Here is a 22659-nt window from a genome sequence, read left to right as displayed (position 1 = left end):
TTTTGACCTTTATAGTGCACGATTCAGTGACTTTTTAACGTTGACTCGTTTCTCAGTCCAATATGTGACCGAAAACGATTTGGTCGATCAACTATGGTACATCGCTTCCTTCCCCCACTACTTCTGGGTGTGTACCCTTGATAAGCAGAGAAGTACTCTGGAGAGCAGAGGTGGAGGTCCTGCGAATCGTGAAGATGGAAAAACTGTTCCCATCGGTTTTTACAGGATGCACTGTGTCCGATAATGTGGCAGTCTGGCAGGGTTTTATAGGAGCTCCAGACAAACGTCAAACGAATGATAGGCTAGATTGGGAGCTGCAGGTAAGAGGCAAACAGCAAATACCTGAAAGATTTTCCAGCATTTCTCTCTACATCCCAACAGCCACGTGCTACGAACATTTTAGTCAGATGACACATTTCCGAAATAGCAGCAAAGGCTGCATACTTGATTTGGAACCTCTAATAGATGTCACTAGGTGATTGTTTATGATTTCCGCATTATGTAACAGTGATAGTCTTTATTACATATATTTACCTTGAATAGCTCTTCCCTTTCAGTTGTGTGATGTGTGTGTGTGGCAACGAAAGTAAATTACATCCAAAAAAATAATTTGTCACATTTTATACGTACGCTTCGTTATTCGGTTGGGATCACACCCGTACCGTCTATGCGCACGCAGTCATCACTGGTTCAAAATAACAGTTGCGAGAAGTTAGAGCAGGCCGTTAACAACATTTGCATCAACAGACGCAAGATAACAAACAAAACAAATCGTGTTGTAGGGGTATTTTGACCCTTTTTTCATACATTTGGCTGTGCATCAAAGCTGCAAAAGTATTGTGCTATCCTGAAATCACTCAGTCATTTGCATTATTGTAATGTAATAGAATAATTTGAAGAAAAAAAGTTTGCGGTGTCAAAATAGGAATGAAAACAAAAACAATAAAGAAAAAGAGATATCCAGAGCTCTAATCAAAATCAATTGCACCTCCACATTTTTTTTCTACAGTATTTTCTTCTTTTAATGACTCAGAATCGTCCCGGTCGATGACTGTAATAGCGGAAGCATTGCATTTTTTTTTATATTAGTGACAATTTGAAGCAAAAATAAAAAAGAATCATACTTTAATAAAGCTATCTTCCCGCTTCCTAGCGTAAGATAGCCCCCCGCCCATCCATTACTTTGGCTAACCACTATCGACCGTCTCGCGTTACCGTGCAACCGACATCCCGCCAAATAGTGTTGTGCCGTGAAGCGTGAAGCCAAATTCGATGACAGATCCATACAAAACCAATCTGTTTTCATTTTTCTATCATACAAAATATTTTCACACCATGTGAAAAATTGGCGTGGGTGCGTGAAAAATTTGGCATTTCATCGAATGTTATCACACCATACAGGATGACAGCTAGGTACATACATTTAGGCGTGAAATGTTTCATCCATGTTGATTTTGGCTATTTTACACGCTTCACGGTGTGAAATTGTCTCTATATGTCTGGTTGCACGGTTACAATTGCTTTAATCGATTTGATGCTATTTGAGGAGGTTTGAGGGGGGGAGGGGGGGGGGGGGTGGTGTAGATAAAGTCACAGTTGCAACGCATGCGCGAATTCACACTCACAAACACACACATACATACATATATACACACACGCACAAATGATACAAAAAAGGATACGTACGTCGGGTTCCGAGGGCTGATGCTCTGTGGCTGAAAGCCCAAACCAATTTCGCCTTCCCGACGGTACGGTTCGACAGCGGTGTCCGGTGTCCAACTAGTGCCAGAGTGTGTGTGTGTGCACCGAAAAAAAGAAGAAAAATCGAAGTGACAGCAAAAGCAAAAGAAAAGACAAGCTGAGCAAAGTACTATAGAGATATTACTTAAAATTAAACTTTGAAACAGAAACAAAACAGTTGGATGAAACGAAACAGTAAAAACAAGCGCAAGAGAACTTTATTTCATCATCTCAACTTTTAAAAAAGAAAAAAATAAGAGAAAAGGAGGAAAAAGTAATAAAGACGATCCGCGAGAAGATAAAGCATAACATTAATTCAAACCAGCCAAAACAAACAAAAAGTCAAAGCAAAACCAACAAACAAAGGTACAAAGAAAGTGTCGTGTTGCTTTCTACCTCTGTTTGTTTGGGTTATTTCCTTGATTTTTTTGATTCTGGTTGTTTGCTAGTACCCCCTCCCCTCCCTTTCCCACGTGTCACCCCCATACTCACCGAAGATAGGAAATACCGATGGGCCGTTGTCTGTTTTTCACAAGACATTTCTTTTTCTCTTCTTTCTTTTTTCTTTCCTTTCACTTCGCCTTGTAACTATACCCGCCCTGACCGTTAGTGTGCAAAAAGGTGCAAAAGCGCTGATAACACCCCAAAGCAGAAAGGGGTGGGCAGAATACACAAGCGAACGAAAAGAAAAGACAGAAAAACTCTCCCGATAGACAAACAAGTGCATTTTTGTGTTTGTGTGTGCGTGTCCAGACTGTGTGACTCTTAGTGCCCGCGCGGGTGTTTGTGTGTGTGTGTGTGGTACCGTTCGTGCGTGCGTGCGTGAAAAACTAGTTTTCCACATTTTATTTTCCTCGCGCACTCCACAAGCCACCCTCTCTTTCCGTTTGTCCCACCAGCAGTCTCTCTTTTTCTCTTTCTATCGACACACACACAAGCTGTCATCTGGTAGGATTATCAGTCTCTCTCGCTGAAAAAAAAACAGTTAAAACGTAAGATAGAGGGGGGAGGAGGGCAGTGGCAGCAGTGTGCAACTCGCACGTGTGTGGGTGTATATGTGCGGAAAATCAACGCACTATCAGCAAGACGAGCTTCCAGCCCGGTAGGACAAGGGAGCTGCCCTACACCACACCACATACACATACGGACCATGTCATGCGTCATGATGGAGAAAGCGAAACGGCATAACACGTTGCTCGCTGCACGAGCTCACTAAGCAGCCGTAGGGCGCAGCTAGGAAAGCGAACCAAAGGAAAAGAGGAAAAGAGACGCTTGACAATAGCGCACATGTATGTGCATGTGTGTGTGCGCCCGCGCACAGGTGAAAACGAGTAGAAACGAAAGCCTGACAGCCTGCGCCTCTCGCACGCAACCGACAGCGCGGAGCGAATTTGCGTTGCGCGCGCACACCCGATTGCATCGTTAGAAGCGCGTGCGAGAGAGAGAGAGAGAGAGAGAGCGCCAGCGCATTGAGCACTTTTTGGAGACAAAATTGAGCAAACGGTGAGATGGCGCAAGCAGCAGCAGCAGTAGTAGAAGCAGCAGCAGCAGAAGCAGAAGCAGAAGCGGTAGCACCACACTCGACCAGTATTAGTGCACACGCGGGTCCGTGAAAACGGCAGACGGACACGGCACCGGGTTTTGAACGTTTTTGTTCCATCTCACGGCTCACCATTCTCGCTCCCTACCAGGCCACCAACAAACCTATTTGCACCATAGACCCATCTGGCCTGTTCGATATACGGCGGTGTGCAGACGCGTTTCTGTCTGCGTGTTTTTATTTGTTTCCGCGCCGATGATGTGTGTGGTGCAGTGCTGATGTGAGGGCATCTGCAGGAAGAAGAAGCACTCGCCTGCCAGTCGCAAAATCACGAACACGAGACCACCCCAAACCAATGTGTATGTGTGCCCCGAACATGTAAACATTCCAACAAATAAACACACACACACACACATCCTCCACACGTACAGAGTGCCTAATCAGTGCTTCCGGTGTGTGCGTGCGTGCGTGCGTGCGTGCGTGAACGGTGTGTGCCCTGTGTCGCCCCAATCACAAAGGGAAAGGAGAGAGAGAGAGAGAACAAACGCGCGCTAGAGAGATAGAGAGAGAGAGAGAGGGAGAGAGAGAGAGAGAGAGAGAGAGAGAGCGAGCGAACAAAACAGAGCGATAACAACGCCCCAAAAGGTGCGCGGTCCGTCAGTAATTGGGTCGCGATCGGTGTAGTCAGACGAGAAGTGTGGCAGCGGACAAAGAGCGAGAAAGAAGAAGAAGAAATATCAATCAGCAAACACAGCCACGACAGTAGCCCTCCCACACAATCATCCCCTTCTCTTCCTTCCCCCTTCCCTACTCACACACACACACGCACACAAATCATATCATCATCATCGCCAATCTGTTCATCTTGTCCCCACTCTCCCAGTCTACTTACTAAACGGTACAACAAAACAAAGCAACATACGCGCGCACACACACATACAATACATATAGACACAAACACACATCCACACATACATAGATACAGACGAAACGATGTGCTTTGCTGCGAGACCAACGGTTGTTTTTGGCACGCTGAAGAACAAGAAGAAGAACAACAGCTGGTTTCGCCCTTTTTCGATGCGCTGATCGTGTCCGTGGGTGGTGGCAGCCGAGTTCGATTAGAAGCAGCACCTCACCTCACCCTTACACACACAAGCACACATAGCACTCACAGCACACCCATACACACCAAGCGCACCAACACCATACCGTTGCACCATCCATTCGCCCCACGTATAGAGGGAAAAAAAGAACCGTCCTACTACCGTATTCCCCTTTCTTTGCCCGGCTCCCCTGTTCCCAAACACGCACACGTACATTCCCCCCGGATTCCCCCCCCCCTCCTACCCCCCTCCCCCTACTGGTCCAGTTGGGCTTCATCGATTTGGAAGTTTTGAGGCAGAAATTGGATTTTGCAAAAGCCAACGCGCGCGGTACGCGGAGAAACCCAAAAACGAGTGTGCGTGTGTACGGCGGCGCGCGCGCGCGCGTGTGTGTGTGTGGGTGTGGGATCAAGGCAAAAAAAGACAACACAGCCCTGTTCGAAAAGCATCATTGCTTGACCGACCACCCTTCTCCATATCCACCATCCCCCGCGGTCCCCTTATCGGCCCACACGTACAACCCTTCTGCCCACCCGCACACGCACGCACGCTTGTGTGTGTGTGTGCGCGCGCGCGTGGCGTGTGGTGGCTGCGTGCGTGCGTGCGGAGTGGAGACAGCGGTGGCAGCGTCGGCGGCAGCGGCTGTGGCTGCTGTTAAGTGCACGTCAAGATGAAGAAGTTCACCTTCAAGGGCGTGCTGGACGGGTTTCGGTCGTCGGTCAATCAGCAGTCGGCGGCGGGCGGCGGAGCGGCCAAAATCTGCGTCGAGCAGGAGATACAGGAAACGCTCCGATCGGAACATTTTCAGCTCAAAAAGGTAACCGAGGCTCGCGGGGCCGCCCCAAACTCCATTGTACAGTTTTTCTTTGTGTGTGTGTGTGTATACGGGGGTTTGAGGGAAAAATGGGGGTTCAGCGACGGTCCGATTCCGATGCACACCATCACACACTGCGGTTGACGACACATTCCAATGCATGTCTCGTTCGCTTCCTCCACCCCTGCTCTTTGCTCTGTTGAAAACTGCGCCATTCACACTCGTACAGGCCGCGCTTCGCCTTCCTTTTCGCTTCCCTTCCCCTTGCGGCGATGGCATGATGTCATCTTCTGAACCATCCGAACTACCGCCGACCACATTTTCGCAATCAAATGAAAGGAGCGTCGACAGTGGCCGCCGTCCCCACCAACCAACCAGCCTGCGGTACTCTCCGCCCACCGCCAGCGAAGGCCGCGGGGCATCATCGGTGCAGCACATCTATCAAAACCGAAGCGAAGAGGAAGGAGGGACTTACCATCACCACCATACCAGACCCCCCGACCAGGAGGCTCTAGCCGCCTCCTTGGGCCGTTGGGTTTTCTGGGGCTATTCCCTGGTGGCTTATTGATTTACAAAAGTAGAAAAAAAACCTAATCTCCTTTAATTTTCAAAAGAACTCCACGAATTCACGGACGTGCAAGAATCACAGAAGTGATCAAGAAAGAAGGCTGCCATCGCTTTAGCAACCAACCAACCAACGTCATAAATAAAACGTGATGTGTCTCGTCCTGTTATTCCCTGGTCCAACGCAATGCAACGCTCTACCAACTGCGTGCGGATCGATATTTTTCACTCCCCGGTGTGGATCTGAAAATTATTCCCTTTCCTCTCTCTTTCTCTCTCTCTCTCTCTCTCTCTCTCTCTCTCTCTCTCTCTATCTCGCTCTGTCTCTCTTCTGCTGTGTTGAAGGTTTTGATGGACGACCCTCCATGACCGGAGAGCGCTGACGCCATCTAACTATAATTTGAAATTATATGCTTCTGCACCCTGTAAAACCGCCAACCGATGCCAACCTGAGCACGATGAGCTAATAGCTTTTCTTCTCTGGGAACCTCCGCGCACACGGTTGCAGAGGGTTAGGAGGAGTGGGTGTGAATTTGGGAATTTGGTTCTCGTCATATCGACAGCATGGACACAGGGACCCAAAATTGTCCAAAAATCACTGCACCTAGAGGACACCGCGACGTGTGAGAGTCCGACGAACGCTTAGTTCCTTCCACGCTCCACTCCCACTGACGGTGTGGGGTAGGGAAGAGGGAGGAGGGAGGGAAAAATCTTTTGCACTGAATCTGCTTCATCATAGGCAATTAGGGGAGAACGCTGGTGTACGCAGGCATCCTTTTTTCTTCTTTTTTTTTGCAGCCAGTGGAAGTGCGCATGCCCGCTGGTTCTTCTGGTGTGGAGTGGAGCAATTTTCCTATTGACCACCCCTGCCCGCCCCCTCTTCTTCTTCCCATTCACTTCCTTCCAATTCTCCGTGGCGAGTATTAACTTTTTTCCGTGCTGCCCACTTCCTTCCATCCCATTCGCCCTTCGCCTCGCGCAAACCACGACCTCCGGCAACTGCGCGAAGAGCAATGCAGGAAGTGCAGTGCAGGGGTAGGACAGGATTTAATTTTATATTATTCATAGATTCACCGAATCCTCTCCCCTCCCCCCTCCTCTCCTTCTTCTCCCTCAAGAGTGTTAGAGTGTTTGTAAGTGTGTATGTATGTGTATAGTGTGTAGGCGAATCCTTCGCCCTACGGACGCCGGTCAGAAATGGCTGACGGAAGATAGCCAGCGTTTGTTTTATTTGGTATGTAACTACTGCTGCAAGCTATATCATAAGACACACGCGGCTATTTTCCGCAACCCGAACCAGCAAGCGCCGTTCACACCACAAGGCATCTCAGCAACGCATGGAAAGGAAACGCAATTTTGCGAGGAAAACCGGGCACCAAGAACGCTACCGTCGGCTTGTGGTGCAAAGGAAATACGAAAAACCCCCATTTATCCCCAGCCCCCTTCCTCTCTTCAAAATCCGCCAAAAGTGAGGAGGTCTGGTCGGAGATCGTTGGTTCCGCCTACGTCACCCCTTCCCCCACAACTTCCCTCGACCTTGGCAAAATGCGACCCGAAACCTGGAGCAACCGTTTCGGGTTCGCTGCTTGAAAATCGATAACATCATGAATCTCCTGCAGGAGCGGGTTGGTCTGGTCGAGCGGCGGGGAGGATGGCAACGTTCATGTGAGCTTGTCCTGCTGAACCTCCAGCTTCTTCCAGCATCCCGAATTTGAGGCAGAGCGTGTTCGCGTCAAAACGCGTGACAGTGCAATTTTCCATCGCGCTTTTTGCCCTCTCGGCACCAAGTTCCAAATCAATACTTACCAAGTCCAACTTGTGCTTGCGTTCCACATACCCTTTTCCGCTCTGCGTGCTCCAGGAGTTGCGCATTCTCGAATTTGCACCACCCCCATTCAGCACCTCCTGGTAGTGCTGCTAGTGCTGTGGTTTTCGCACGGTTTTTTTTTCCAGCAGCCTCGCACTGCGCAGATGTGCAGATGTGAACTCTCCCTCAATTGCTATCTCCCCACACACTGCATCCGGTTGCCCTCCCCCTCTCTCTATACCGTATGGGACGCAAAATGCTCCCCATTATTGTCACGAGTGTGCGCACAAACGGTTCAAGTTTGGCGGGTTTGTGTACCGTAGCTTCTCCCCCTCACTGTGTGTGTATGTGTGCATCTGGTGCTGCCATCTTGACGTTCCAAAATTTTAAAACCAATACCCCGTGACGGAAAATGTTGGACCCCGGTCGTAATCAACTTAACGGTTTTATACATCGTTCAATGGTTTAAAATTTTATGGGAAAATGCTTCATGCCCCTGGGGAGGGGGGTGAGGCGTGAGGGTAGAGAGAGATAGAGAGAAAACGAAGGACTTGCCCTTCCATCCATGGGGAAGGGGAGAATGAAATCGGTAGTTGGAATGCTGAATGAATTCTATATGCGCGAGGCAAAGGTTTTGGGCTTGCTACTGAATATTGTATCACAGCAATTAAATATGGAACCCATATGGAAGCGTCGCACGCCTTCGTGTCTCGCCTGACGCACTGAAACCGTTACCCGTGCCAAAAATCCAATCAATCTCACCTTTTCGTTTTTTTTTTTGTATTTTTTATTTCTCTACTATGCTTTGCTTTACCGCGGGAACGAACAGACTTTCCGCCATGGATTCCCCTACTCGCCCACGGCGCTTGCGTTCGATCCAGTCCAGCGAATTCTGGCCGTCGGCGACAAGTTTGGCTCGATGCGACTGTAAGTATTCTCCTGTTTCGTGGTTTCCCGATCGATATCTAACCGCTTCATCTTCCAGGCTGGGCAAGTTCGGCGTCGATGCGCACGTGAAGCACGAGGGCGAGTCGGCCTGTGCCGTCAATCTGATCGAGTTCCTGGTAAACGAGGGCTGCCTGGTGACGGCTACGGCCGACGACACGCTTCATCTATGGAATTTCCACACCAAAATCCCGAAGGTGGTGCAGAGCCTGAAGTTTCAGCGGGAAAGGTAGGGGCAGTTGAGCCAATTGAAAGTATAGGATGTATGTTTTTTTTTTGTTTGGTTTTGGTGTAAACCTTCCACCCCGTTGCAGAATATCTCGTCTGCATCTGCCCATCGGTACCAAGTGGCTGTACATTGGCACGGAAAAGGGTAACACGCACATCGTCCACGTCGATTCGTTTACCCTCAGCGGCTACGTTATCAATTGGAACAAAGCTATCGATCCGTAAGTGACGACGATGGCGACCATGAAGACTTTAACCAATGGATAAGAAACTGCGAAATGCATGCCGTTTTTCTTCTTTCCCTTTCGCTTCGTTCGTTTCAGCATTCGCAAGACGCACCCTGGCGCCGTGGTTCACCTGTCCGATAATCCGCTGGATGCAAACAAGGTAAACGCTAAAACGAAGCTCTCCGCCCTACAAAACATGGTTGCCTCAGGTGGTGCTAATTTGGCGCACGTGTCGGACCGGCCTGCTTCACCTTGTCTCGGTTTTTTCTTTTATTTTAATGTTCCCTTTTTCTTGTTCTCGCTGCCACGATCCAACAGCTGCTAATAGGATTCGAGTCCGGTCAATTAGTGCTGTGGGATATGAGAGGCAAATGTGCGGAATTTCGCTGGCTGTCGCAGGAGCCGCTCAGCTCCTGCTCCTGGCATCACGAAGGGAAACACTTCATAACATCACACACCGACGGTTCTTTATGTACGTGGCCTTTGAAACTTTCACCAAAACCCTTAACTCATAGTTTTCCTCACGGTAAGTGTTGATTCTCGGCACGGAGTGACGCACACTCCACCAAACCCTCGTCAATCGGCTTTATCATTCTGTTGCATTTTTTATTTTCTTCAGCTAAAACGAACAAAGAAGGAAAAACGGAAAGCTGTAACTCTATTCAAAAAGTGGAAGTGAAAACGAATAGAATAGGGTAGGTAGAAGATGATGCCACCTGTACGCGTAGCTGGCTCTGAATCTGACTGTATTTCTTTTTTATTTTTTCCGATAGCGATCAATTTACCATTTTCTCGGGCGGTCTGCCGACGGAAAAGTGCAGTCCGAAGTCGCACTGCATTACCGTGATGGTGCAGGGCAAATCGACGACCGTCCTGGAGATGGAGCACAGCGTGGTCGACTTCGTGACTATGTGCGAGAGTCCGTGGGGCAGCGGTACGTAATCAATCCCCAACTGTTTTTGCATTACAACTACTATACATTACAACTTCTTATCGTTCGCAGACCTGCAAGAACCGTACGCGGTCGCGGTGCTGCTACAGAACGATCTCGTACTGATCGACCTGCTGACGCCCGGCTATCCCACGTTCGAGTCGCCTTATTCGATGGACCTGCACGAGTCGCAGATCACCTGCTGTACCTACCTGGCCGACTGTCCGTCCGACCTGGTGCCCGCGTTCTACTCGGTCGGGCGGAGCGCGGCGACCAACCGGCGTTCCGGCTACTCCGAGCGTGAGTGGCCGATCAACGGGGGCGAATGGCAGCCGACCAGCTGCAGCTACTCGGAGATCATCCTCACCGGCCACCAGGACGGTTCGATCAAGTTCTGGGACTCGAGTGCCGGCACGCTCCAGGTGCTGTACAAGCTGAAGACGTCGAAGATCTTCGAGAAACCCCGAGTGAGATCGATGGACAGTGGCGAGGAGGACCCGTTGGCCATCTCGATGATGTCCTTGTGCGCGGAATCGAGGTGAGGGGCGATTCGGATCTGGTTTTCTGTTTAAAAGTGATGTTCTAAACTGAAACGTCTTTATTCCATTTGTGATTTTTTGTTGTCACAGAAAGCTTTGTGTTGCCTGCAACTGTGGTTATGTGGTGCTGTTCAAATTCCGGAGGGCCGAAAGCACCGGGGACATTGTGGTAGGTAGTCGCACACCTTCCGACACCATCAGTCGTCTCATGCTCAACGCAAAACGATCCGTCTCTCTCTCTCTCTCTCTCTCTCTCTCTCTCTCTCTCTCTCTCTCACACACACACACACACACTCTCACTTTCAATCTTTCTTTTTCCCGGCAGGTTTTGGACATCCCGTTCACCATGGAAACTTTTACCGAATTTGAAGGCAGTCCCGAATGTGAGTTCATACCAAAATCACTGCCAAAAACCGTTGACTCTACGGAGAGCGATAAGAAGGTAGGCTAGCGGGAGGGGGAGTGCATCGGGAACCATCTCACCATACGGTTGTTTTTGTTATGTGTTGTTCGTAGAACTGCAGTTTGTTGAAGGTAAAAACTGGACCACAGCGAAAACCGCCCGGGTTTCAGGCTCAGCTGGTATGCGTTCCGTCGTGGGCGTGCGGCAGTGTACAGATCACTGCGCTCACCATCAACTCCAACTACGGACTGTAAGGCAACATGCAGCGTGATCGTTAGCGAATGGAGTTGAAAATTGATCTGTTGTCTAAAATTTCTAGCATGGCGTACGGTAACGAGTACGGCTTGACGATAGTGGACATCGTGAAGAAGACGTGCGTGCTGAACCTGTGCACACAGGAGATGTACGGCGCGCAGGACCCGTACTCGCGGACGCCCCGGAGTCCGAAGCGTTTGGAAAACAGTCAATCGAAGGACGATTCATTGCGTTCCCCTAGTATAGATCAGGTACGATGGTCGAATGTCGGTCGTGGGGTCAAACACTAAACACTGGCTCAACCGGAAACACACAAATCGAAACATCCACAAACACTCACACACATTCTAACATTGTATCGTGTACTATATAGCCCAGCCCATACATTATGCTTCATTTAAGAACCGTAGGTTCGATTGTCATTCATGTGCGTGTACCCACGTGATCGTGGTGTGTGTGTGTGTGTGTGTGTGTGTGTGTGTGTGTGTGTGTGTGTGTGTGTTTGCAGCGCATTACTTGTGTCTTTTTTTTATCACACGCGAAAGGTAAGGGGCAGACCCCTCCCCCCCCCCCCCCCCTCACTCCCCGAGAGTGTCGAACGATGAACTCTCTGCTCACTTCATTCCTCGCGGCGTTTACTAAAACCACTAAATCCAACCAGAACGTCATTCCGACGGTCGGGAAAGCGTTTCGCCTAAAGGGGGGTACCTTCTCGTGGCGGACGGAGCAGGTATTCTCTAGCGCATTTATCTAATTCACTCTTTCTCACCCACCTCCTACCACTAGGGGTATAGCGGGACCATCGCACAACCATGTCACATCATGCACATATGCCCGGGTACGCGAGGGGTGGAGGGATGTGGTTCGGGATGGCCTTTATTGTACATGTAACAACGCGCAAATCATTTTCCGCGGCGTTTGCTTCTAGTAATGCTGTGTGGCTAACCCATTTCGGACCCATCCATTTCAGGGGCGTTTTGGGATTTTTTTTTTTTTGCTTAACCTTGACGGAGTGGAGTCGGAACTTCTATGGGCTCCACCGAAATGTCAGGAGGTAGCAGGTGTACAGTGCTGTTGGCTACGATTAGATTAGAGCGGGGGTTTCTGTTCGCGTAAGTAGCGCACGTCCCATCATCATCTTCATCTCTGCCACCAGTGTTAACACGTACTAAAAACCGCATCCTCATCTCAGCAATGGGTAGACATCTTTCGCGACGTTTCCCATCTTTGATACTCTTTAACTGCTCCCTGTCAGCAGATCGATCGATAGCATTTCACTAACCGTAGCGCAGTGTGTGATGTACAGACTAAGGGAGTACAAGAGCGCAGCAGCAACTCGGCAAACCACTGTACACAGCCCGCGTGCTGCGCGTTGTATTCGTGTGTAGTGCGTGGTTCTGTGGTAGCGGACCCTCTCTTGGGGCACGTGTTTTGTGGAGCTACTAGAGCGCTCAATTTAGTATACACCGAACACCCACCGTACTAGCCCCGTTACGTGTGTATTCGTTTGTTTTTGGTTCGTTTATTCACCTCCATCCTAACAAAAGTGTTGTGTATGTAAGCGTGTGTGTGTATGCGCACTTGCGCACCTGTAACCTTGTAACTTATAGGCATCCGTATGTATACTTTGTTTTCGAGTCCTAGTTACAATTCCATCGTTCTGCAGTGTGTACAGTAACACAGTAGTAACTGAGAACCAGTACTGAATGCTCTTCTATGCGCTTAATGCTATAATGTAAGGCTGTCGAGGGCTTCCATCGATGTGAAATTTGTATACAGGTAGTGGCGATAGTGCTGGATTCTATTGATTGGAAAATAATCAGAACAAAATGGGACTGGTAACTGGCGTTGGCTCTGTTCTTGAAAAGATATATTTTGAAAAGATGTCTCATAAGAAGAACATCTGGAGATTAACAGATTTCTCAAATGCAGTTGTTTCGCAGGACAGAGCAGTACATGTGCTTCATGGATTAAAAGGGTCACAGGCAATCTTGTTTAATGCAGGTGTTATTTTTTCAACAACTTTTAGATTTTTTTTACAACATATTAATTTTTTTAACTTTTTGCTTTGGGTGTAGCATGTGTTTCACAGTAGTGTTTGTGGATGGATTAACGTAGCAAAAGAAAATCACCAATAAATGGCTGTAAAGCATTTTTTTAACAAATAAAAATCGGTTACCGCTGTGTGATGTATGCTGCCTGTACTATGTGAACTCTCGTACTCGTAGCAGTCTCTCTGTCTCTCTATCTCTCCATACACTATACATTACATAGCAAACATCATCGTAGTATTCTAACTCTATGTGTCTCTAGCTAACGCAAAACATGACTGGGCATTAGACTAATCGTGGGATCAGGCGCGCGCTTTTGGTCCTGTAGGCGAGACTGTAGGATGATGATGATGATAATGATGATGATGATGATGATGATGATAAGACTCCCTCTCTGTCTCTCTATCTGTACACTATACAACAAGCATCATCATAGTAGCCTAACCCTATGTGTCTCTAGCTAAAGCAAAACATAACTGGACATTATAGTAATGGTGGGATCAGCTGCGCGCTTTTGGCCCTGTAGGCGAGATTGTAGGATGATGATGATGACGATGATGATTACCGAACCAAGTTATCTATTTGCTCCAGCCTAGCCACGTTGTGCCGGAGGCGCAGGCGACGGTGGTCGTCGGGCCGGTGGATGAGGCGGCCAGTCCATCGTTGGCGGTCCCACCCTGCCCGACCGACAGCCCTGCGGTCCCGCTCGCTCCCGTCGTTACCTTCGCGACCTGCGGCGGCCCTAGTGGTACCGCCGGTATTGTGGCGACCGAGCGGAAGGAGGAAGGCCTCGAGCAGGAAAGCAAGCCGAACAACGTAATTATCGCGCCGGGAGGGAACCAGCCGACGCAGGAGGAACCGCCGCCGTCGTTGGGGTTGGTCGTTGGGGTGTTGGCAATGCCGCCAGAGGGTTTGGGGCAACCGCCACCAGCACTACCACTACCGCCACTACCACCTGCAACGGTGGAAGAGGAAGAGCCGGCGGCGGTGGCGGCGGCGGCATCGTCAGGAATAGCAGCAGCGGCAACACCAGCGCAACGGCGTGCAAAGAAATCTTTCATTGAATCCCTACCGCTGCCCAAATGGTTGCGGAGCCTAAGTAAGTACCCTCCGCCCCCTCCCTCCCCGTTCAGCGGGTCCCGTGTGTATGCGTGTGTGCGTGTGTGTACGTCAACCAAAGACTGGAAATGGCATTCCCGCGAGGGTGTACCGAAAGGGGGAACCCCACGTTTGCGTGATGTGGCCCTGCTCTTCTACTATGTTTCATTCCCTGCCCCCTTTCCCCGGTATTCCACACCCCTGTTGCCGTACTGTGGGTTTCTTCCGTCTTCTAACAACTTCTTCCCCCCATGCGACCTCCCGCTTACGCCCCCATCTCCTGCTCCGTCGAAAGCTGTGTCTTCTTCTTCTCATTGTCCCGCCATTGTCGGTGTGCTCTTTCCCAGGGGACGGCTAGGTCTTCCTCTTCTTATTGCTTTTGTTAGTTGGGCCGCAAAGATGAGATATTCGTACACCAACACTTTCCCACACACACACACACACACACACTCACACATGCAGTCACTAACACCCATACTCACACCAAAACACAACAAGTATTGTAATCACACCAGAGTTGGAGAGCTCGTACAGGGGACGGCCTTTGCGTCTTGGGCGTCTTCTCAAGTGTTAGCTGGGAAACACCAGCTGTAGCTGTGATGGAGAGGGTGTAATAGTAGTAGTGGTAGTATTAGTAGCTGGACTGTAGAGTCGCCTGTCGGTTACTGGGCCTCAATATCATGTTCTGCTCTTTCACCGCCCACCCTCCCTCCTCCCCTTACTTTACTTTCAACTCTCACAATCTCCCCCAAAATAATCCCACCTGCCCCTCCTCTCCCCCACCCCCATCCCTTCCCCATCCCTTCCCCATTCCCTCCAAATTACCCCAACACAGATAAATGGGCTCGTCGGCGGTGGCAGTGGCGGCGGAGGCGGTGGCAGCGGCAGTGGCGGCGGAGGCGGCAGCGGAGCCGGTGGCGGTATCGGAAGCGGCACCACATCCAGCTCCGCGACGACACCGAACGCGGTCAACTCGAACATGCCGCTGTCGATGTACGAGCGAGGCATGAGCATATCAAGTGCCGGAAGTCCGAGCAAGCGCACTGGAGCTGGAAGCGGATCCACGACAATAACGGGTCTGACAGACTCGGTCAGGAAATCACGATCGCAAGGTGCCCCATGCAACAAGCACAACCACAAAACAAACAACAAAAGCAAACAAAGTTCTAGTCTTCACACCCAATCCACCCAACCCACCTGCCAGCACACTCGCACACTGCACCCTAATTTGGTTGATGCTGTTCAGTGTGTCTGCGTGTGTGTTTTTGTTTTCCGTACTATTTGCAATTTTGTTTCCCATTTTCTAGAGGTTAAAAATCATCACCATTACCACCCTGATCCGTTTTTTTTTTGTTTTATCCACCCCCAGTGTGTACCTGTTTACTTGTCAAATCGGACTAAACGCGACACCCTATGTCACCAACATTTCAATCACCACCACTACCACCCACACATCACCTTATTTAAGTTTCATTTCACGCGTTCCTCCTGTCCTCCTGAGAAGGATGAAGTTTTCGTTTCTTTGTCCCATTTCCCTTCTTCCACAATCCACCACGGTTTTGTTTCCATTTCACTGTATCTATACTTTATGTAAATCCGTTTTTGTTCTCCTGTGTGTTTTCCTGGGTTTATTAGGGTTTTTACACTTTCCATTGGTTGTTTTCTTTGTTTTGTTTTTTGCCGTTCCATTTGTTTGTTGCTCAGTATCTTTCCAAGCATGATGCAAATCGATAGATTTATGCTGAAAAAAGGTCCATAAAACGCTAACGCGTTCATTTTGTGTTGCGAATTGCAAACCTTACGGCGTATTACTACGCTTTGGAATCCAGCATTAATGTATGCAACGCGTATCAAATCAGCTTACTCCTCATCCACTGATTGCAAGTTAAATCTATATCTGTATCTCTATCTCCAGCACAGATATTTGTTTTGCCTTATCCTGCTATTTCCATTTCCTTTTCTTTTGTTTTATGTGTGTTCTATAAAGAAATAAAACATCCGATACGAAAAAAATACTAATGGTGAACTACGTGCCTGGCGTGGTCCGTCTTTTTGGTTTGGTTCTTTCTTTCCAATCCCCTTTTGCAGATAAATTGGATAACTCATTCTCGAGATCTCGTTCATCTTCTATGTCAAGCTTAGAAAATAATGCAATGGAGGCTGTGACTTGTTTGGCTTTTGCCGATAGTTATGTAAAAAAAAGCGGTAAGTCAGTGCTTTAACCTCAACCTTGCCCATATGACACTGTGTACTGATGTTTATTTATATTCTTCTTTTGTTGCTCTATTTGGCTTAGATCCCTCAATGGCGTTGCCTACTGCATGGTTGGGAACCAGTTTAGGATCGATCCTAACCATCTCTCTATCCATTCCGGAGAACGATTTGAGGAAAGCGAACGTGGTCCAGACGGCACCTACCGGTAGGTGGCTTTCTTTTTTGTCTGTCTTGTGCGCCCGATTGTATAGCTTTAGGCGTTCTATCATCACAGTATTTTAACCAAACTATTTCGCTCCCTTGTGTATGTGTGTGTGTGTGTGTGTGTGTGCGTGTGCGTTCTGCAGGAGCCATGTTCCGGCTAAAGGGGTCCATCCTTTCGATGTCGCTGCTCGACTGCAACGGGGCACTCATACCGTATTCGTTCGAAAGCTGGCGCGAAGATTCGAAAGACAGCAAAGAGAAGAGAGAAAGTATGTAGAAAGCACACCTGTAGAAAAGGGGAGAATAGTTTTAACCCTTTCTTTCTTTCCTGTCTATCTCGATCATTCTAGGGACGCCAACCAAGACATCATCCACAAAGATGAGCCCAACCAATCCAGACGGTTTGTGCGATCGGCAGTTTATTGCGATTGCGAGCGAGAAGCAGGCGGGCGTGTTTGCGCTACCGAGCCAGAACTGCGTCTACCGGAAGAAGCTGGTCGATTTCGATTTTATTGTAAAGGCAGAAATCATTAGCATGAAGGGTGAGGACACACGAAACGGCGGGCGATGCGAACTAGACGCGAAATCTCATCCGCCTTTTTCTACCATTCCAGATAGTGTCTGTCTGATATGCTACGCTTCGAACGGGCATCTGATGGTGTTTACCCTGCCCAGCCTGAAACCTTTGCTCGAAGTTGATTTTCTTCCATTGGCTGATCTAAGGTATGTTGGTAAAATCGAAAATGGAGGCGTCGGTGTTATACAACCCGGCCATATACCATCCATATCTTGGCTATCCACCAGTTTCTTCCCCTCTCTACCACGTAACCTCACTAACACCACCAATCACCCCAACTCCGATTGTACTCCCAACGGTAGCGAGAGCGCTGCTACAGCAAAACAATTTCGTCTAGGACGCTACTAAGACTTATCAAAGGGGAGCGGGAGCCACACAACCCTTTTCACCCTTCACACAGCCACCCTCTGCTATCCTCTACCACCTCTCCATCTTACCCTTACCATTCCCACTCCTGCCGCACTCCGTTAAAGCTAAATAACTCGTTCTCTTCACACACAGTTTCCAAACCAAGTGTAAACAGGGCGTGGTGGATCCAATGCTATCCATTTGGGGGCAACAACTTATAGTCAATGAAGATTCGAATGTGTAAGTGCTGCAAAAGAGCCCGGCGATGGGTTGTTGGTCGATCTTGTCGATCCGAACGACCCCCGGACAAAGCCGACAAACACTAATGGCTGGCTTTCGATGGGGGCGAGGGGACGATCGGGCTGGGAGCTATAGTGAGAATGCGATATCGTTTCTTCGAATGAGTGCCACGAGAGTGTTGGAAGATGTTTTCATGTCGGGGCGAGGGACTGGACGATTGTGTGACGTAATGGATCCAAAACAAACAAAACAAAAACAACCGTAAAGCACGCCACACAAATTGCCAAACTATATTATTTCTCAATATTTTCTTTTTTATATATCTATATCATATCACAACTTACTCACTCACTAACAAACTTAACCAAAATGTGTGTTTTTTTCAGAAGAAACAGTCTGTTACAAAAATTATATAAAATGTGTTGTTTTTTTGTTCTATCCTCCTGTCTTTCTCTCTCTCTTTCTCCCTCTTTTTATTCCCACTCCCCTCCGTCTGTTCCTGCCTCCAATTTGACACGTAAACCTGCTTCTGTACTCCCCATTCACTACCATCACCACCGCTACATTCCAAAATGCAGGATTTCACGGACGTTTAGCTTTAGTAACAAGGGCCACGGATTGTATCTAGCCACACCCACCGAAATCCAAAAATTTACTGTTTGCCAAGAATTCAGGTAAGTGTGTGTAACAGTCTGAGGATGGGAAGGAAATCGCACAAAGATTTCGTATGAACTGGGTCCCAAAATTTCCAGGACCTTACAATCCCTAGTACATTAGAAATTCCATCAGACCCTTCTTAACAGAATTTTAGGGAAGGATAAGAACATGTCTATTGGTCTTAAGGTGTTAAGACATCCAAGGATAGTTAGGAGCAGATGTTGAAAATTAAGGGATAATATAAGTAAGATGTAATTTCTTGTGGAAAGAAGTAGATCAGTTCTTCATGTAACTAGATATTCAGATATTTAAAGACCTAAGGTTCACTGGAAGGACCTGATCATCAAAAAATTGAAGAGCTTTGATCTAATGGCAATCGTGGGTTGCCATCTTCATCCTTAATGCCCGAAACCTTTCCGATAGCACTTTGCTTTGAACATGGACGCCAACTAATTCTCTTCCTTTACTATCGTCCTTCGCACAGCCACCAATACAACAATATGCTTGGCGATCTCTACGTACCTCATGAAATGCCGGAAGCACCGAAGGAGAGCTTCTTCAAAGGACTGTTCGGCGGAGGCATGCGCAACCTCGACCGAGAGGAGCTCTGTAAGTTGCCTGCATATTGCGTTTTTCTTTGTTTTTTTCTTCTTCACATTCGTTTCACCGTTTCCCTCGTGTCGCTATGCTTTTTCAGTTGGCGAATCGAGCGGCAAGGCGAACCGGTCGGTGGCGAAACACATTCCCGGCCCGAACGCCGACATCCAGGCGCTGAACGCGCGGACGACGTCCGTAACGTCCGAGATCGGCAAGGCGCACCAGCTTATGCTCGAGCGCGGTGACAAGCTGAGCCAGCTGGAGGAGCGCACCGAGCGGATGGCGAACGAGGCGCAGCAGTTCTCCAGCTCCGCCCATCTGCTGATGAACAAGTATAAGGACAAGAAGTGGTACCAGCTGTAAGCTCAACATCCTCTCGCAACCGTCCCCGCACACCTGTCGTCAGTCTGACCGCGATGCGAGGACGCATGCTTGCGACACGCAACGCGTGGTGTTACGCGTTGCGCTCACAACCATGCGCCACAAACTCGATAGATTTGGTAGCTTACAGGGCTACGGCGGGGAGGAAGGAGAACGGCGTTGACATGGAAGGAAGGTGAAGGCATCCCAAACTCAACCCCCCTCCCGTCGAACAATTAAACCGGGCGCGTTCGACGCCAGTGGGGGTGGGTTGTAGGGGTTTGTCGGGAGCAGATTTTGTTTGAATGGGAAGCGAAAAAATCAACGCTCCCCAACCCCTCCTCTCCCTGCTCCATCACTCTTTCCTTCAACTAATACAACCCTGTCTCACCAAGCAAGCACACATGTTACACAATGCAACAATTGAAATGGATGGTGGGTTAGGAGAGAAAGGAAAAAAGAAAAAGAGATATATAGAGAGATAGAGAGAGAGAGAGAGAATGAGAAAGAGATAGAGAGAGAGAGAGATAGAGAGAGAGAGAAAGGGAGATGCCAGCGATGAGGAAAAGTCACATTCTCTCTTCCCAGTGCGCAAAAAGGAAAGCGAGCGCGTGAACGGTTGGAGAAAGACAGGGAGGGGTGGGAAGTGACTACATACCGTAAAACATTGTGTTTACTTGTTGAAAGTTTTAGAGCATATGCATTGATAAAAAGGGAGAACAAAAAGGAGCAGAGCTGGAGAAAGGTTAATAAGCAAACAAGCGAGCAGCAGCAAACAACAGCAAAGAACAGGAGGAACATGTTATATTAAATTATTTTTTTAACTTAATTACAAACAAGCCAACAAGCAAGCAAAGCAACGCAAAAGTGGAAGAAGCAAAGCAAGAAGAAACCAAGTCATTACTCAGTAAAACAGCAGCTAAAAAACAACAAACCGAAGAACAATACCAGGTAGGGGAGCAGAAAAAGAAGCTAATAAGAGAGCAGAAGAAGAAGCAAAGAAACAAAAAACACACGTATTTAAGTGAAAGTGTTTGCCAGGCAGTTTTCGGATCACAAGTGGTGGCGCGCCAAATAATTAAACATAAAAGGGGTTTTGCCAGCATCTAAGAATTATTAAAGCAGAAACAAAAAAAATCGCAAGCAAAAACGACACAAAAAGAGCAACAATAAGGGGTGCTAAACAAAGATAAATAAAAGTTCGAATGAAATCGCGTGTGTGCGTGCGTGCGTGCATACGCGTGCTTGCGCCCCGCCATTTGTCTCCGCCGGCAATTTGCAAAGCACTTGCGCCTGCAACCGATCACTCAACCCCCCCCCCCCCTCCAACACCCCACCCCTTCTCAGGGGTTTGAGGGGCGGCTCTGGTGGCGGTGTACGAGCGCGTGGGCCCCGGAGAAGCGGAGAAGAAGCAAAATGAGAGGAAGGAAAAAGAAAGAAACGTGGGGAGGTCGAAGAGTTACCGACGGTGAAATTACTGCGCGTTGCGTATCATTTGTACATAGAACATTTTGATATGACGTGTACTGTACATATGTTGAGAAAAATAGCTATTATTGAAAAAAAAACAAAAATGAGAGTTTGTGTATTATTTCTCGATTTCTCGGGAGAACGGAAGATTCTACCCTGAGAAATGGCTCAAATGGTGATGACGTTTGCTTATCCAGGTGTACCCCATCCGCCCAAGTGAAGAGCTATCGGAAGCCAATAACTTAACGCCAGCATGAATAACACGTGTTTCGGTGCCAAGTATCGAGGCATTATAGCACGCAGGAATCATCTTACATGAACAAATATTTATTTCAGACACTTTTGTCCGTTTTTGGGATAGAAGAACGCACGCAAAACTAAATAGAAGAGCTTTTCGACTCATCAAAAATATGAAGGTAACATACATTCAAGAAATTGAAGTATATGTGCTATTAAAAAGAAACACGAAACGAAACAAAGAAAAGAAACAAAAAAAGCCGAATCGAAGGATTGGCTGCATACTTAAAACCAACGATAGAATTCTATTGTCTTGCAATGCGTATTGTGGGTGTATTTATTTTTTTTAAATAAGATTCTCGGTGATTTTTTCATCTCTTTAATACATATCTTCAAACGTCCCCGTTGCCTTCCTTCTGCGCTGCGGTGCTTTCATAAAACCATGTTTTCTTCCTTTACTTCTTATTTGCATAACGACCTACGCGGTGATACCTGCATATACAGACTTTCGGGGCTTATTTAGTATCTCGCAACCGAATTGTCAGTCCATGCTGTAGGGGGACGATCCACATGAGGTCCGAATCCACAACGGGCATGTTGTGAAATGCCGTTCGAATAAACGCGGCTACACAACACACATCCTATCCTACAATCGAAGCGTCCTAATAGTGCACAGACCATCCCCCCCTCTCTCTCTCTCTCTCTCTCTCTCTCTCTCTCTCTCTCTTTCTTCCTGATACAGCCGTTTCAACGTGATACACGGAGCCTCGCTCATCCGGTTCCATATTCCATTGGTATATCTCTCCGACACTTTTTTGCGACAGTGCTCGCTACCGTCCCCTTACGCAGCTATATTTCCGTATTCCCATCTCTAAGCCCCTCTTAGATGTACCCTTTCCTCCTATCCCACATTTCCCCAAGGAATGCACAGCCGGACAAGGCACCACCGACGACTGTGTGGGCGTCACAAATTGACCGGTAGTAGCTAATGCAAAATTCAAGCGCTCAAATGAGTGTTGCACATGACACGATCACGCCACACCGTAGCATCTTCTGGAAAAGCCATTCAACAGATATATATACAGATGGCGGATATAATATATATATATATATATATATATATATATATATATATATATATATATATATATATATATATATATATATATATATATATATATATATATGCGTGCATATATATATATATACATATTTGGGATGGAGAGACGACGTGTTTGGAGTTAGTTAGTTGTTTGGAGAGGATTCCAGAGAATAGAGTAAAATCGAGCGAGAACATCACACCGTGCACACACACACACATACACACATTTTACAGCTGTCGGAGACCAGGAAAGAAACCCCTCATATGTGAATGTATGTGATAACATTCATGAAAGAGAAAGGCTTTTCCGCAGTGTCTTTTCTTCTGATTGTTGCGCGGCGGGAAATAAGATTTGCGTAAAATTCTTATTTGTGTGCATTCTCTCTCCGTGTGAATGAGTACGTGTTT

General features: G+C 47.9%; 1 protein-coding gene across 4 annotated transcripts; it reads left to right on the top strand.

Moving 5' to 3' along the window:
• The first annotated feature begins 1719 nt into the window (after positions 1–1719).
• Positions 1720–22126, top strand: LOC120947447 (syntaxin-binding protein 5). 4 transcript variants are annotated; one of them, XM_040362794.2, is made up of 24 exons: positions 1720–1867; positions 2351–5200; positions 8398–8495; positions 8554–8742; positions 8828–8962; positions 9065–9128; positions 9287–9494; positions 9588–9663; positions 9742–9902; positions 9972–10437; positions 10529–10607; positions 10764–10880; positions 10955–11091; positions 11161–11347; positions 15081–15357; positions 16334–16450; positions 16542–16664; positions 16807–16932; positions 17014–17205; positions 17278–17386; positions 17742–17828; positions 18407–18502; positions 18970–19094; positions 19183–22126. In XM_040362794.2, the coding sequence occupies exons 2-24, from the start codon at positions 5054–5056 to the stop codon at positions 19443–19445; spliced, it is 3579 nt and encodes a 1192-aa protein (XP_040218728.1). In that variant the 5' UTR covers positions 1720–1867; positions 2351–5053; the 3' UTR covers positions 19446–22126. The 4 variants fall into 4 exon arrangements, with proteins under 4 accessions (XP_040218728.1, XP_049464133.1, XP_049464135.1 ...); XM_049608176.1 differs by lacking the exon at positions 15081–15357 and adding an exon at positions 13739–14246; XM_049608178.1 differs by lacking the exon at positions 15081–15357 and adding an exon at positions 13739–14246 and having other exon boundaries at positions 1720–2014.
• The last annotated feature ends 533 nt before the right edge of the window (positions 22127–22659 follow it).

Source organism: Anopheles coluzzii, chromosome X (genome assembly GCF_943734685.1).
Source record: "Anopheles coluzzii chromosome X, AcolN3, whole genome shotgun sequence".
Lineage (NCBI taxonomy): Eukaryota > Metazoa > Arthropoda > Insecta > Diptera > Culicidae > Anopheles > Anopheles coluzzii.
Note: the sequence above shows the minus strand (reverse complement) of the source record. Positions and strands in the feature narration are given on the sequence as shown.

Excerpts from the sequence above, each read along its gene's own strand:
- LOC120947447 (XM_049608176.1), top strand. The coding sequence starts at position 5,054 with ATGAAGAAGTTCACCTTCAAGGGCGTGCTGGACGGGTTTCGGTCGTCG. Across the intron at positions 10,438-10,528 it reads TCCTTGTGCGCGGAATCGAG|AAAGCTTTGTGTTGCCTGCA; the intron begins GTGAGGGGCGAT and ends TTGTTGTCACAG. Across the intron at positions 11,092-11,160 it reads ATCAACTCCAACTACGGACT|CATGGCGTACGGTAACGAGT; the intron begins GTAAGGCAACAT and ends TAAAATTTCTAG.